We start from the raw sequence: 17,753 nt of genomic DNA on the forward strand, positions 1-17,753 counted from the left end.
GATTCCCTTACCTACTGGGAAGTCTTGTAGCTATCTCCATAGCAAAGCAGAGCCTCTCGTGTCCGGTAAACCTGTCTGGTGAATCCACCCCTCAAGGGCGTGTCCGTACCATTTCCTGGAGCAATCTCACAGGGTGGCTCCACTTTCCATTCGCGCTCAAATACTTTGTTGCCTTCTTTACAGCTGCCAGACCTGCTCCTGCTGCTGCTCAGGTAGCTCATTTCTCCCTGGCACCACTATAGGCAGAGGTGGTTGATAAAAGTCTTGTACATGTACCTACCTGTCTGCCTTTCTAGCGCTTCCTTTCATGATCCTCTGTTTGTTCCTTAGGGAGAGCATCTGGAGTGCACCTTGCTGACCACTGAGAAGATGATGAGCTCAAGCTATTGGAATGAGAAAAGCAGCAGCAGCTGTGGGACTCAGCAGCTCTCAGACGTGCTGCAGTGCCAGCCCCAGCATTACCACTGCTACCATCAGTCAAGCCAAGACCAGCAGCCTCCAGAGAAAAATGTATTGTATGAGCGAGTGAGGACCTACAGTGGGCCCATGAACAAGGTGGTTCAGGCCTTGGACCCCATCGGCTCCCGGGAAGTGCTCTCTCCTCTCAGAAATGCTTCCTCCTACCAAAATTTGGTTTGGAGCGACCATTCCCAGGTACCACAAAGAGAGCTGTGCCAGGATAGTAAAGAGGGGAAATCTTGAACTTCATGTCTTTTCTTTCTGCTTCTCTGCCTCTGTTATAAAAGATGTTACTGCTTGGTGGATTACAGCTAAACATGCAATGTACAGTCACCCAAATTTTATGTCTTGGCTGTTCTTTCATTTACTAGTGCCTGTGGTTGTTTACCCGTTCCAATGATTTTCATAATCTAACTAGAGCATGGGATGGCTCGTTTTTTGTTGGATTTAATTGGAATATCTGATCTGAGGTGTTCTTTTGCTCCTACTGCAAAACAATCCTCAACTTATATACAGTAATTTTTATAGAATAGGTTCCTACTGCCTCACTTCATATCAGAAATAGATTTTTCGTATGAAATATGGTGGTTCAGGGACAATGGCATGTATAGAGTGATGAGCAAATATTTGTGTTTAACAAATAATATGCTATTCCAGGATAAATGACGGGCACAAATCCCTGTTTGAATTGCCATATGTGTTTCATCTTCTGAAAATGACACATTGGCACCTGTATAGCTAAGGTGAATAATTTATGAATATTCGTAGAAAGAGTATTGAAAGAGTGGATATAGTCTTAAGGACGGCAAGATGTAAGCAATTGTTATATAAAAGCTTAAAAGGGTGGAGCTCTAAGACACCCTTTGAAATGAAACAAATTTGTTTTTAAAGGGGTTATTTCGGCATTCGTATTTGTGCTAGTAAACATGCCAATGAATATAAAGAAATATTGCAAGAGTATATAAAATTAACAACCCTATATTTTCATTCTTTGACTCTCTTTACATTAATTTTCATGTCTTTAAGCTTGCTGGAAACTTCTGTACAAACTGAAATTATGTTTTCAAGGTACAATTCATACTGTGAAGCCCCCCCCCCCCAAACTGGGATATTATCATATCAATGTGGAATAATATGGATTATTTTCCTCAAAACTACCATTTAAAGTAGGATATGAAGCAACATTTCTGAAGTACATAAAGAAACTATTTTTAAAAGAATTTTTAAAAATTATAGATAACCCAACAACTACAAAGGCCACAATCTTACTCTTTTATTTCACTTTTAGCTTAAATTAATTTGAGGAAAAAATATGAAGAAAAATCCAGGATTTACTGTGAGTAATTTCTTAGTTGAGAAAAACTCCACCTATACTGAAGTTAAAGAGAAGAAAAATATAAGGTTAAAAACACCAGTTTGAAAAAAAAAACACACCAGTTTGTATAAGTGATAATGATGCAAATGTACGTTCCAATGTTCTGTATTAGATGCTGATGAACAACAAAGTGCTTGTCACCTATGTTTCTTAGTAGCCCCAAACCAATGAGAAGGTCAAAAACAACAGTTACTATTATCGTAGGAATGCTAAAACCACCTCATCTGTCATAGTTATTTGAACAATTAACCTCTTTTCTTGTCAAATTGCTAGTAAAAAAAAAAGATGAATAGATAAAAATTTAATAGCAGAATTTTGGCAAATTATAAATATTGACTTCAGATCAATTTTTAGGATAGTATTTTATTGTATGTTCCTTAGTTCAACTTTCCCTTTTAATAATCCCTGGACCAACCTAGTTAAACTTTTTACAAGACTTTCCTTCTTTGTACCTGATATTTGTTAGAATGATCCTTACAAGAGTATTTCCCTCCTAAAACGTTATTCTCCATAGAGGACTTTATAAAGAACCTTAGGGACAGAAAGCAAGGCCACAGAAACAGATAAGAGAATGGAACGGAGGTTGTTGTGAAGTCTGGAGTTATTTATAATTGAAAAGAAAGAAAAGGAAGAGCTGGGTGAGGATGAGGGAGGTGAGGTTCTAGATATGTGGTAAAAGAAAAAGCTTCATTCCCTTAGTGAAACAAGAAAAGAGAAACTTTGACTATAACATTTCAAACTGAGTTAGATGTCAAAAGGCATTCACAAATCCACTGAAAGATAATTTGCCAAGAAGCTTTTAGATAGCTGCCACAAAGAATGTGACTAGGAAACTCTTCTATTTTATTTCCTTTCTCCTTGTTTATTGGCAGGATGGCATTGTGTAAAGTAGGTCCTAGATTTCATATGAAATTACCTTCATGCTAATCAAATGGGTAAGATGTGGTGGCAGCATAGTGTACCAAGCGAAGCATAAGCAAGCAGTAAATATTATTGAAAATCCTTTTTTAGTTTGTTTTATGTTTTAATATAGTTTATCCATAATATGCTATGTTTCCGAGACATTTTGAGTTGGTATGTAGCAATTAATCTGATGCTAGATTTTGTGACCATGGCACCTAGGAAAGTGGGTATTATAATCAATTGTTGGTCATCGTGAACTCAATTAAACTTTTACCTTAATTGATTTTTAGCATTTTGGTGTTTGGATGACATTCAGAGAATTCAACATATATATATAGTGGGGTATTTTTGCCCATAGAAAAGTATGTTCCCTTTGAGAAACCGAAATTGATGCCACTCTGCTTTGCTTCCTGAATCTTAATTGTAGCTTCTGTAGTAGACATTTTAGATTTAACCAAATGCTTTTTGCAGCACTTTAGTATCTCCTATTTCTGGCTTTTTAGCACATGGTTTTCCTCTCCTGCTTTCTTCTGTGCTAAAATAATGCAAACAGATTTTAAATTTCTCCAGATATAATGTTGCTTCATGTCTTGCCTATAATTGATCAGATATATTTTATGAATCAGTTATTATTTTGTCTGATTGATAGAATGTTCCTCAGAGAAAATTTAACGTAGAAACCAGTTGCTAGTGGAATTGTCTAAATTGATGGTAGAATTAAAATTACCAGGTTTATCCATATGAACAGGTAAAACCAAACACAAGCATGATCAAGGTCATAGATGCATTTTAGAACTGAATGTGATATTGTAAATAAATGCAGTTCTAGGATCTACATAACAAAACAAAAAATCCTCCTGGCTCAAACTTTAAGAAGCTTCAGTATTAACCTACCAACATAACTCAAAATTAAATCCTGCCTTAAGTGAACAGCATTGATGTGAATTACTCATTGGACATATATTTTTCCATTCCATTAATTTAGCTTCACATGAAGTTTAAGAGCACTGCTGTGTGAGAGAGAAATGGATCAAAATAAATAAAATATTTTCAATAGCAGCCATTCATTGAATAGTTATTTATTAAGTGCTTATTATGTGGGACGCACTGTGATTATCTGAATAAATACCATTTGCTTATACAAGGAGAGTCTACAATGAGGACAGACATACAGGACAGGACCTAGTCTGTAGGTGTCCCATATGTCTATTTTACTTTTAAATATTATTTTGTGCTTTGGCTATCGATTATTTTATTGAATAAAACAAGTTTTGGTGTAAGAAGGGACCTTTTTAATGTATATGTTGTAGGGCTTACCATTCTTTATAATTTGAAACTTGAAACCAAATTCAACTCTAGAGAGCAGCCCTTGGGAGAATGTGTGTTTATAAAAGGCCTCTGCTCTCAATAATTACCCAGCTTGGGCTTATTTGTGTTATGTTTTTGTTTTCCTTTTTCTTTGTTACAAAGATTGTAGATAGCTCCCTTACTGTGCCAGGATTTCTATATGCTATCAGAAAATTTTCCTGTTCTGTGGGGAGGGATGTGTTGCTTTGATAAATTGTTGTTCAAGGGTGTGGTTTGTTAAAGGGAGTGGTCACTAAAGTGAATGATTGTTCCGGGAAGTATGCTGCCTGAAAAAGGAATGGGGTCATAGGATAAAGAGGCCCAAGTTTTCAGCTTTGGTCATCTTTTTTGTGTTTACAATTAAATGAAGGTATAGAAATTGCGAGTGCAACTAATTGCTGGGTGAAAATGCCGATGCCAGTTTTCTTTGTCTCTTGTTTAAGGGAGGTCGGATAAATTGCTGGGGCTGTTTCCAGTGAATGGCACTCACCAGCTCTGTGTGTGTGTGTGTGTGTGTGTGTGTGTGTGTGTGTGTGTGTGTGTGTGGCAAATGGGGCAAGGGGAAGGGAGGTGAATTTGTCCTTTAACTGTTGTGATCCAAATTTCTTTTCTCAACGATTCATGATAAAACAACTGGGAGATTTGCCATGCTCTTAAAATCCATTTAAAAATTAAAACCTTTCTAAACAAGTCTATTTGAGCTAACTTTTCCTTCATACCAACAGCTATTTAAATAGCTATCCTGTTTTCTCTTCCAGTGGAGCATATATACTTCTCTTTTTTTTTAAGGACAAAATGCATGCACTGCAAAGTGACTGTATACTTTGTTTTCTTTCCTAGTTTCCTTCAGGAAAAGAAGATAAATTATCCTGTAATGGGTCCCTTAAATGAGGATTTCTGTTGGAGGGAAGGGATGAGGGGAAGTAGTTCTATTATTAGCACATTCTAGTAATTTCTATTGCTTTCTTTTTATGAGAACATAATCACATATTTTAATTAAGGAAGTGTTTGTTTCATCTAAAGAGAATTATAATTTACATGTTTCTTTCTGTACAAAGTACAGAACAACATCTCAACAACAACCTAAGGCAGGTGTTCAACCATACTACTGGCTTTGAAAGGTTCTAACAAAAGCATCCATCATTCTATTCAGGGAATTTATTCAAATGGCAGTTTGCCTTGGCAAATTCTGTCAGCATAAATATCAGGTGGTTTTTAAAGATATTGCCCCTTTGGAAACTGTTTGGCCTAGAATGTTCCTAAGTCACTATTGTTGCTTTTAGTGATTTTCATAGTCATCAGGACTGACAAGAGTATCCACAAGGCTCCCATGTTTTCTTCCATCGAACATTATATTATTTATTAGTTTTTAAGTAAAGTTTTAAAATTTAAATTAGACAACACGAAAGAGTCCCATGTTCATTTCAACAAACTTCCAAATATTTACAGACCAAAGTCCTGTACTGTGTATGTAATCTCTGTTTATTACCTAATTCTCATTCCCAGCAGTCTCACCATCTCGCCTGTATCTATTGCACGAAGGTCTTGAACTCTTTGATCAGAGCTATCAATAGGAAAACGAAAGCCAATAGGTATTGACTGAAGAGGTTCATATTTTACAGTCTAAAGATCAACCACAGGGAATATTGTGTAGAGATAATGCCCATAGAAATGAATCTATGTGGAATGTCTCAGGGAATGTTGCAAATAATAAATATGCCGTGAGGAGGCAGACTTTGGCAGAACCGAACTTTGAAACAGTCTAGTGTAGTGGCTAAGAGTGTAGGCTAAGGTTTAAATTTCTTGGGTGTAATTCCTGGTTAGAGAGCTTGCTAGCTATATGCCTCAGTTGCCTCATGGGGCAATAGTATCTAACTCATTGGATTGTTGTTAGAGTCAAATGCAATAATAAATGGTAGAAAACACACAACACAGTGCCTGACATATAGTGTTAATGCTATATTACCTAGAATAAATTACTTGACCTCTCAGGACCTCAGTGTTCTCATTTGTAAAGTGAGGCCAATAATACCTTCCTTCAGGGTTGCAGTGAGTATTGAAGGAGATAACGTGTGAAGGTGTCCAGCACAATATCTGGCATAGAGTTCGCATTCAATAATTCTTTCCATTGGTATTATTAATTTATAAAAATATAACCAACAAAAGCCCCTAGATGCATAGTCAAAATAAGTTCATAAACTAAGTGATTAGTCTATAAAGTAAGAGTTCATTTCACACCAGAAAGATTAGGTGAATGCATGCTTGTAAAGCTTATTAGGGCTCCACTAGCTAAAAAAGACTAATGAGGAACAACATTAAAACAGTTTTCTAATTCTCATGGTATATGATCAAAAGACTGGAAAGCAGGAATATATTTATAATGTTTACAGGTATAAATATTCTTAGGATATTTGGAAGTTTTCATGCTCTTAAGAGCCTTTGAACTTGAACCTCAATATTTGAGATGGAGACTTTTTAGTCCGTAGTTTTTTTTTTCCTTTTCCTTTTAAAATATAGTCATGAAAGCTGGCTTGCTTGTTTGCAGTTTGCCTGTTATCTAACGTTTCCTCTAGAATTGCACCTTCAATAGCATGTGACTATTTACATTTAAATTAATTAAAATCAAATAAAGTTAAATACATATTCAGTTTCTCAGTGGCATGGCCACATTTTAAGTGCTCAAACAGCCACATGCAGCTAGTGGCTACTGCATTGGACAGCCCAGGTAAAGAACATTGTAGACAAGTCTACTGGACACTGCAAATCTATATATTCAAGCTGTACATTTAAACATAGAAATATCTCTAAAACTATCACATTCAAAAAAATTCATGGTGGTACAAATGTGTGACCACAGTGCTGCCAATTTGTGTGATCAGTTATAATGGGCACGTAGGAAAGAAACAAAAAATGAAGCCCCAAACTCTCAAAGTATACGTTTAGAGTGACTATTTCAGTGGGAGAATTAAATTCATAAACCTTTAATAAAACAGCTTGAGTAAAAGAGTTTTATATATGTATGCATGTATGTATCAATCTGTCAATCTGTATAATTTTCCCAGAACCTCACTTTTGACAGAGCAAATTGTTAAGAAGTGGAAAAAAGATGAAAAATAACCCCACTTAATCAAAATGCATTTTCCATTCTTTTAGGCACATGATCTGGGTTTCACAGCTTCTCTGGAACTACCTACCTCCCTTAACATACTGAATTAATTTTAAACTTTAGTAAGTAAAGTTCAAAAGTCATTCCCATTTTTACTGATGACGTAACCAAGGCACAGAGATAGTATGTGACTTGCTCAAGTTCATATAGCTAGTATGTGATAGAACTAGGATTTCAACCTGGAAGTCTAGTTCCAGGTCTATGCTTGTAACCACCACACTATACTGTATATTCCTAGTCTATACATTTGACTCTAATTTATGTCACAGTCTCCAATACCAGATCCTTATTTATGCTTCATGATCATTTTCTTATAAGTGCTCCCTTTATGAACTAGGTAAAATCTTTTGGAACATTAGCCAGGGCATAAATAACATGAATGAACATTTCAATGCTTTTAAAATATGTTATTTATCAAGAAGGAAGATATTTTTTGTCGCTGTTCAGAATTCTTTCTTACATTTTTCTCATATATTTTACTGATTGTTTTGTATCAAAATACACAAGGCTCCATCACTAAGTAATAAGTTGATTAATTCTTGGTTATTTAAAGACTCAAATGCTTTACCAGAACTTTTTTTTTAATTTATTGGGGTGAAAATTGTTAGTGAAATTACATAGATTTCAGGTGTACAATTCTGTATTACATCATCTATAAATCACATTGTGTGTTCACCACCCAGAGTCAGTTCTCCTTCCATCACCATATATTTGATCCCTCTTACCCTCATCTCCCTCCACCCACCCCCCTTACCCTCTCTTAACCACTAAACTATTGTCTGTGTCTATGAGTTTTGGTTTCTAATTTGTTTGTCTTGTTCTTTTGTTGTTTTTGGTTTATAAACCACATATCAGTAAAATCATATGGTTCTCTGCTTTTTCTGTCTGACTTATTTCGCTTAGAATTATACTCTCAAGATCCATCCATGTTGTCACAAATGTTCCTATATCATCTTTTCTTACTGCCGAATAGTATTCCATTGTGTATATATACCACAACTTCTTTATCCATTCATTTATCAAAGGACATTTTGGTTGTTTCCATGTCTCGGCCACCGTAAACAAAGCTGCAATGAACATTGCAGCACACGTGTCTTTATGGATAAATGTTTTCAAATTTTGGGGGTAGATACCCAGGAGAGGGATTGCTGGGTCATACGGTAATTCTATTCATAATTTTTTGAGGAAACTCCACACTGCCTTCCATAATGGCTGCACCAGTCTGCATTCCCACCAACAGTGTATGAGGGTTCCTTTTCCGCCACAGCCTCTCCAACACTTGCTACTATTTCTCTTGTTGATGATAGCCATTCTGACTGGGATGCGGTGATATCTCATTGTAGTTTTTATTTGCATTTCTCTGATGATTAGTGATGTTGAGCATTTTTTCATATGTCTATTTGCCATTTGTATGTCTTTTTTGGAGAAATGTCTTTTCAGGTCCTCTGCCCATTTTTCAATTGGGTTGTTTGTTTTTTTGTTGTTGAGCTTCATGAGTTCCTTGTATATTTTGGATATTAGACCCTTATCGGAGGCACTGTTTGCAAAAATATTCTCCCATTCAGTCAGTTGCCTCTATTTTGTCAATGGTTTCCTTTGCTGTGCAGAAGCTTTTAAGTTTCATATAGTCCCATTCGTTTATTTTAGCTTTTACTTACATTGCCTTTGGAGTCAAATTCATAGAACCCTCTTTGAACCCAAAGTCCATAAGTTTAGTACCTATGTTTTCTTCTCTGCAGTTTATTGTGTCATGTTTTATGCATACGTCTTTGATCCATTTTAAATTAATTTTGGTACATGGTGACACATAGCAGTCCAGTTTCATTCTTTTGCACGTGGCTATCCAATTCTCCCAGCACCATTTATTGAAGAGGCTGTCTTTCCTCCATTGTATGTTTTTACCTTCTTTGTCAAAAATTATCTGTCCATATTTATATGGTTTTATTTCTGGGTTCTCAATTCTATTCCATTGGTCTATGTGTCTGTTTTTCTGCCAATACCATGCTGTTTTTATTATTGTAGCCCTGTAGTATAAGCTACAGTCAGGGAGTGTGATACCTCCAGTATTGTTCTTTTTTCTTAAGATTGCTTTGGCTATTCGGTGTCTTTTGTGGTTCCAAACAAATCTGAGGATTTTTTGTTCTATTTCTTTAAAAAAATGCCATTGGGATTTTGATGGGGATTGCATGAAATCTGCATATTGCTTTGGGTAATATGGCCATTTTAACTATGTTGATTCTTCCAATCCATGAGCACGAAATGTCTTTCCATTTCTTTGTGTCTTCTTCAATTTCTTTCAAAAATGTCTTATAGTTTTCAGGATATAAATCCTTCACATCCTTGGTTAAGTTTATTCCTAGGTATTTTATTCTTTTTGCTGCAATTGCAAAGGGAATTGGTTTTTGTATTTCTTTTTTGAGATTTCATTGTTAGTATATAGGAATGCAATGGACTTTTGTACGTTGATTTTGTAGCCAGCAACTTTACTGTATTCGTTGATTGTTTCTAATAGCTTTTTGGTGGAGTCTTAGGGTTTTCTAGATATAGCATCATGTCATCTGCAAAGAGTGATAATTTAACTTCTTCATTCCCAATTTGGATGCCTTTTATTTCTTTCTCTTGCCTGATTGCTCTGGCAAGGACTTCCAACACTATGTTGAAAAGCTGAGGTGATAGGGGACAGCCCTGTCGTGTTCCTAAACGTAGAGCAAAGGGCTTCAGTTTTTCACGGTTAATTATGAGATTAGCTGAGGGTTTGTCATATATAGCCTTTATTATGTTAAGGTATTTTCCTTCTATACATATTTTATTAAGTGTTTTAATCATAAATGGATGTTGTTTCTTGTCAAATGATTTTTCTGCATCAATTGATATAATCATATGATTTTTGTCCATTATTTTGTTTATGTGATGTATCACACTGATGGATTTGTTTATGTTGAACTATCCTTGTGCCCCGGGGATGAACCCCACTTGGTCGTGATGAATAATCTTTTTAATGTATTGCTGCATTCGATTTGCTAGAATTTTCTTTAGGATTTTTGCATCTGTATTCATCAGAGATATTGGTCTGTAGTTTTCATTTTTTGTGTTGTCCTTACGAGGTTTTGGTATCAGGGTAATGTTGGCCTCATAAAATGAGTTAGGGAGTACTGTCTCTTCTTCATTTTTTCGGAAGAGTTTGAGCAGGATTGATATTAGATCCTCTTTGAACATTTGGTAGAATTCATTAGTGAAGCAATGTGGTCCAGAACTTTTGCTTTTGGGAAGGTTTTTGATGACTGATTCAATTTCGTTACAGGTGATCAGTCTGTTTAGATTTTCCAGTTCTTCATGGTTCAGCTTTGGAAGGCTATGTGTTTCTAAGAGCTTGTCAAGTTCTTCTAGGTTATTGAATTTGGTGGCGTAGAGTCCTTCATAGTACTCTTGGATGATCCTTTGTATTTCAGTGGTGTCTGTGACGACTTCCCCTTTTTCATTTCTGTTTTGTTAATTAGTGTCTTCTCTCTTTTTATCTTAATGAGTCTAGCCAAAGGTTTGTCAATTTTGTTAATCTTTTAAAGGACCAGCTCTTTGTCACATTATGTTTTTCTATTGTCTTTTTGTTCTCTATTTCATTTAGTTCTGCTCTGATTTTTGTTATTTCCTTTCTTCTGCTGACCTTGGGTTTCACTTGTTCTTCTTTTTCTAGTTCTTCAAGGTGTAATATGAGGTTATATATTTGTGATTATTCTTGTTTCTTGAGATAGGCCTGTAGTGATATAAATCTCCCTCTTAAAAATGCTTTCGCTGCATCCCAAAAACTTTGATAGGATGTATTTTCATTGTCATTTGTTTCTATGTATCTTTTGATCGCTCCTCTAATTTCTTCTTTGACCCAGTCGTTCTTTCAAAGTATGTTGTTTAATCTATATGTTTTTCTGTTTTTTTCCTGCTCTCTTTTCGCAGTTCATATCCAGTGTCAAAGCCTTGTGATCAGAGAATATGCTTGGCATGATTTCAATCTTCTTAAATTTGCTGAGGCTGATTTTATGTCCCAATATATGGTCTATCCTTGAGAATGTTTCATGTACACTCGAAAAGAATGTATAGTCTGATGATTTAGGTTGAAGTGCTCTATATATGTCAATTATGTCCATTTCATCTAATGTGTCATTTAAGGCTGCTATTTCATTATTTATTTTCTGTTTGGATGATCTATTCATAGCTGTCAATGACATATTTAAGTCCCCTAGTGTAATTGTGTTTTGGTCAATTTCTCCCTTTCGTTCTGTTAGTAGTTGCTTGGTATATTTCAGTGCTCCCTGATTGGGGTCATAAATATTGATCACTGTTCGGTCTCCTTGTTGTATAGTTGCCTTTACCATTATGAAATGTCCATCTTTGCCTCTTGTTATCTTTTTCACCCTGAAGACTGTTTTATCTGATATCATTATGGCTACACCTGATATTCTCTGGGTACCATTTGCTTGGAGTGTCAATTTCCAATTTTTCCCTTTGAGTCTATGGTTGTCCTTGTAGCTGAGATGTGTCTCTTGGAGACAGCATATGGTTGGGTTTAGTTTTTTGAGGCAATCTGCTACTCTGTGCCTCTTTATTGGTGAGTTCAGTTCATTTACATTTAGGGTGATTATTGATATGTGAGGATTTCCTGTCATTCTGTCTTTGGTTTTCTGGTAATGCTGTGTCTCCATTGTTTCTTTGCCTTTTTGTTGTTGTCTATTGTTTCTGTGTGGTGGTATTCTATGATGTTTCCCTCTGTTTCTTCTTTTATTACAGTATATATTTCAGTTCTGGATATTTTTTGAGTGGTTACCCTTAAGTTTATGTAAAGGAAAGTTTGATATGTGGAGTATTCCATTTTCTTCAGCACGCTTACTTTCTCCATTCCCATATTCCTGTTCAGGCCTTTACTCTCCCCCTTTTTATGTTTCGGTTGCCACAAATTGTCCCTGTTGATGGTGGTAGAACAGTCTCCTTTACTATTTCTTGTCGTACAGGTCGTGTATTACAAAATTCCCTCAGCTTCTGTATGTCTGGAAAGGTCTTTATTCCTGCTTCATATCTACAGGATATATTTTCTGGATATATTATTCTTGGCTCATAATTTCTCTCTTTCAATAGTTTGAACATTTGGTTCTACTCCATCCTGACTTGTAGAGTTTCTGCTGAAAAATCTGATGATGATCTAATGGGCTTTTCTTTGTAGGTTACCGTCTTCTTTTCCTTGGCTGCCTGGAGGATTCTTTCTTTGTCATTGATTTTAGACAGCTTCAATACAATGTGCCTTGGAAAGGGCCTGTTGGGATTGAGGTAATTAGGTGTTCTATTTGCTTCTTGGATTCAAGGATCCAGTTCTGTCCACAAGTTTGGGAAGTTCTCATCAACAATTTGTTTGAATATATTCTCTGTTCCCTTTTCTCTTTCTTCTCCCTGTGTTATGCCCGTTATTTTTATATTCCTCTTTTTGATGGAGTCAGAAAGTTATTGTAGAGTTCTTTCATTTCTTTTATGTGTCAAGTCTCTTTCTTCTTCCTTCTGTGGAATTTCCTGGTTTCTATCTTCGATGTCACTGATTCTTTTCTCCATCTGGTCAACTCTACTACCTAAGCTGGTTATTTCATTCTTCATGTCTTCTATTGAGTTCTTCATCTCCAGAAATTCTATTTGGGTCTTTTGTAAAATTTCAATCTCTTTCTTGAAATGCTCATGTTGTTCTTCAATTGTGTTTCTGGGTTCATTAAACTGCCTTTCTGTGTTTTCTTGCATATCGTTTAGTTTTTTCAGAACTGCAGTCTTGAATTCTCTGTCATTTAAGTCACATATTTCCATATGATTAAGTTCCTTTTCTGGAGACTTTTCACTTTCTTTCTGAGCTAGCTTGTTGCATTGGTTATTGTTGACAATTACTGATTTATTATTTCTCTTTTTAGACAGCTATAGGAGTGGCTTCTGCAACAGGTTGATAGGAAGAGGTCTTTCTTTTGTTTTCCAGTACTTGTCGGTAGAATGTTTCGTTTTCTCTATGACTGCAGCCTTTTCTTTCCTCGCTCTCACAGTAGTGCTATGTTTTCTCTGCACTATTCCAGCTTCTCACAGAATGGGGGGATTTCCTGGGCGATGGGCTTCTCCTCTATTAATAGTTCTCCTGGGTCATAGGGTGCAGTGTCTGTGTGGGTATGCGGAGAGTTTGAAGTTCCAAAGCTCTTTCTCCACCAGATTCAGAGCCCTTATGTTTCAGCAGTTCTGTTTACTCTTGCAGGGATCCGTCCAGATAGGTGGGGCCAGAATCGGGGTGAGTTGTGAGAGGTGGCCCAGAGCAATGGCTCCAACCAACACCACAGCCGGTCCTGCTTCCACAGCTTCCTCCCCTTTGCGGGAACTAGTTGGGCTGCGAATCTGTGTCTGCAGTCCACAGTTCTGAGAACAGCAAACATTCTGTTCTTTTGATCTGACACTGCTATTGTTCCGATTCTAGCACCAGGCAGGTGGTGGCTGGGCGAGCTCTGGGAGGGTAGGGAGGAGGCGGCTAGTCTCAGTGCCTAAGCCTTCTGTTCTCTCCTCGGCAGTGAGGGCTTAACCACCATTTTCAGCCTTCTTCCCTCTGCCTTTTCTCTGAAGTCTCTGCCCTGAGCGTTGGGTCCAGCCGTGTTATATGCTGCCCCCTCAGCCCTGTGGGCCATAAGTGGAGCCCTAGCAGTCTGATTTCTTCCCTCTGCCACAGCTGTGGTAGTTCCGAGAGCAACGAGCTTGGAGCACTGAGCTAGGTCTGCATCCTGTACCCACGCGGCTCTCTCTCCGCACTTCTCCCTTCCCTCCAACCCCGCTCACGCGATTCGCCCACCTTTAGGTGAATTCAGTAGTGGACCTCTTCGTCTTGCCTGTCTGCTGTGCAGGGGGTCCTTTGTGGAGTTATTGTTGTTCAATTAGTTGTAAATTCCAGGGGAGCTTTACAGAGGCTCACCCCACGCCACCGTTTTGATGCTACCATTGCTTTACCATAACTTTCATAGAAATGTTATGAAGAAATAAAGTTGGTTTGTACCTTATTGTGGAATTTATGATCTCAGCAATAAAATGGCATTTGATTTGTAAGGTAGAATCTTTTAAAAATCTTTGATGATTGAGTTCCAAAGTTATATTTAAACTCCTATCCTTGATGTTCAATGTCCTTCTTAGGACAGTGCCATCCTACTTTTACAGTCTTATCTCACCCTACTCACTTCCTCCCTTTTGTGTTCCAGACACACTGTACTACTCTCTGTTTCTTGAACAGTGAGCATTTTGCTTCCCTCCAACCCCCATCTTTGTTCACTCCATTCCTTGCTCTGGAATCATTCACCCTGCCCTCACTTTTCTGCTGGAATTCTACCTATCTCTCAAAATCCATCAGGAAAGTCGTCTCCTTCAAGATATCTTCTCTAACCCTTAATCGTATTACCCTCTCCTCAGTTCTGTCCTTCATTCTCAAATCCATCCCAGATGTGGTCTCCCTTTAAAACGAGTGTCACTTTATTTAACTATAAGTACTTATGATATCAACTAGTATATTATTGCTGCAGTCTTTCTTCCCCTCCACCATGGACTGTACACTTGGAGGGCTGAAATATTTTAAAATCAAAACTCAAAGACAAATCAAAATAAATGTTTGGGGAATAGAATGGAACTGAATTCTCTCTCTCTCTCTCTCTCTCTCTCTCTCTCTCTCTCTCTCTTTCTTCCTCTCTCTCCCCTCTACTCTGTCTCTTTGTGATTATGGCTTACAAAAATGTCTGAATGTGGCTGCCAACACTGGTTTTAATAAAGATATATGACTAGGATTGTTTATGGGTTTCACTCTTCTATGCCCTTTCTTTGAGTTGAAAATGGAAAGTAGGACACAAATTGCCTCTTTAAAAAAGTGAACACATAAAGTAAATATAAGGAAGCCATTTAATAAGTCAATTAGTTTCCTGTTTTGGTTGTTCGGTCCCATTAAGCATCTGGATTTGATTTATTTATATTTGATTTATACTGTTTTTCCCCCTGTGGACAAATATTGATGATTAGTGATTATGGCAAATGCTGTTAAAGGGTTAATGATTCTGATCTGTCATCATTTCATTTCCTTCAGATCTTGTGCTACTTCCTTTAAGCAAATTAGCCTGAAAGTTCTAATTTGCCTCCTTATAAAGATATTCCCTCTACCTCCCCTACTATTGAAATTCTGTCTCTGTGAAGTGTTTTTATTTATTGACTCTTACTCGGTTACTCTGTGATTGTTTTCACATGTCAGTCATAAGTCCTAAGATTCTCTCATAAAATCTACTAGTACTGTTCAGTACTCATTCACACAATAAAACACATTTAGAAATTTCTAAGGAAAGATTTTTGTCCTCATATTATTTACCCATTTCTCTCCTAATACAGACTTCAGCTTGGATGTATGGGTTCCTCCATAAAATTATTTAAAACTCTTCACAAACCTAATTACATCTAAAAATATGTTCTCTAGAAAAGTTGCTTAAATTGCCTATACATGCCTCATCACTATTCTGCCAAAAAAATCTTCAATGACACCCTATATATTTCTTAATCTGACTTTCAAAGCCCACCATTATCTGGCTCCTAGGGACCTTACTTCTTGGAAATACCCTTCTAGTGTTCTATGGTTCAGCCAAAATGTAAACCATTGTTCTCTAAATATAGCCCCAAATTTTCCACAGTTATGCCATTTTCATGTTGCTGTTACACCTGATATGCCCCTAACCCTCATCCTCACCAATCTATATATGCTGAAATTATACCAGTTTTTCAAGGTCTTCCTCAAGTATAATCTTGTGATGAAATCTCAAATTGTCCCAGGCTGAAGCTCTCTTAGCCCTTGAAACTTTTTTTCCCCCTTGAAATTTCCATAGTAAGTTCCTTATAGCTCTTACAGTACTCTACTGCTATTTACAATAGTTTTTACCCACTAACTGATTATAAGCTTGGTGAGAATAGAGAGTATATCTTTTACATCTCTTTCAATACCATTACATAATGAATACCAAACAAATAACTTAGTTGTACATATAACCGATCCAGTAAAAATAATGCCTCACATTAATAGATGGTATGTTTTATTTTTCAAATGTTTTTACATAGGTTATTTACTCACCAGAACTCCAAAAATTAAGTAGAAGAGGCATTATTACACTCATTGTACAAATTATACAGTGTACAAATAAAAATAAGCATCATGTATTATTTGTTGTACAAATAAAGAAATCAAGGCTCAAATAGCTCAAAATAACATTTCCAAGTTAGAACAGCTAGTTAATGAATGCCCTGGGTTTAAGAACCAGCTCTGGATATTCCAATGCACCTGCTATCTCACTTAATTAACCTTACTTAGGTACTAAAGCATTTTCAGTTTGAACAGGTTTATATTTTTTGGCTTCAGAAAATCATTTAATGATTCCCCTTATCGTATTTTTCCCATTCTAATGTTCCAATATCAGAGTAGAAAGTATCAAAAATGTATTAGAGAAAAAAATAATTTCTGTTCTGATTTTCAAGGTCTTACCTTGAAATAATCCTCAGAGTATGTCCTAAATTTTTAAGATTTCCCTTCTACCTAAAGAAGAATAACACTTCTCTAACTTCTGCTTTACCTTCTTCCTCCACTGCACTGAGATACTCAAAAGAGCTCTCACTTAGGTAAGTAACTGAGAAACTGGGGCCATTTGCATTTCATATGATTTGTTAACTCTTAATAACATAGCTACTTTAACAGGAAAAAAAGATAGCTCTATGACTAGTGAATTCATCCAAGGACAAGTAGAGTTTCCCAGTTCTGATGTAGAGTATGCCAAGGTATGGACAATTATCTCAAATGATATAGTGAAATTATCCCTGTCACCCAGAGTGGCCTGCGGGGTCTCGATTCCCGCTCCCCACATAAGAACGCAGGATGTGGAGAGGCCAAAAAGGAACACCCACGGAGCCACAGATAGCGGAGTCATACCACTATGGTCTCACTGGAGGCTGGGTTTACATGACGTGCGACCTGCTGTCCGCTTTTCTGCCAACCTACCAATGACTCTCCTCGACTCCACACCCCAACACAGCCACAGCAGTTATATTAGTGGCCAATGGCTCAAGGGTTACAGCTGACGGACAGCTAGCCACAGCTGATGGCCATCCAATCACAGTTGATGGCCATCTACTACCTGAGCCAGCACCTTTCTATGTGAGGCCGAGAGCCTGGAAACTACTTTCTAGGGTTCTGTCCCCACACTCCCGAAAAGCAGACTGATTTTAATTCACTTTGGTATTAAAACTGGTAATACCATATGTACTTTATACAAGGAGGAGGAGGAAGAGAACTATACAACTTTCCCAAACTTAAAAATCATTACTTCTAGGCAGTGTGGGAAAAGCAGTCCTGGATTTTATACTAAGCCTGAACCTACCTAATTATGACAAATTTATTTTCTCCAGACCTCTATACAAAGAAAGTTACTAACAAGGCAATATTTA

At 36.9% G+C, this 17,753-nt stretch overlaps 1 protein-coding gene across 1 annotated transcript in view; it reads left to right on the forward strand.

Annotated features, from left to right (window-relative positions):
- Positions 1–369: 369 nt before the first annotated feature.
- POF1B (POF1B actin binding protein) overlaps positions 370–17,753 on the forward strand; it is a gene marked incomplete at both ends in the record, with an annotated part of 99,535 nt that continues 82,151 nt past the window's right edge. Inside the window, one exon of the mRNA XM_081042303.1 lies at positions 370–654. Within this exon, the coding sequence (XP_080898429.1) occupies positions 370–654 (285 nt within the window). The remainder of the gene's footprint in view (positions 655–17,753) is intronic.

This window comes from Rhinolophus hipposideros, assembly GCF_964194185.1.
Source record: "Rhinolophus hipposideros genome assembly, chromosome: X".
Lineage (NCBI taxonomy): Eukaryota > Metazoa > Chordata > Mammalia > Chiroptera > Rhinolophidae > Rhinolophus > Rhinolophus hipposideros.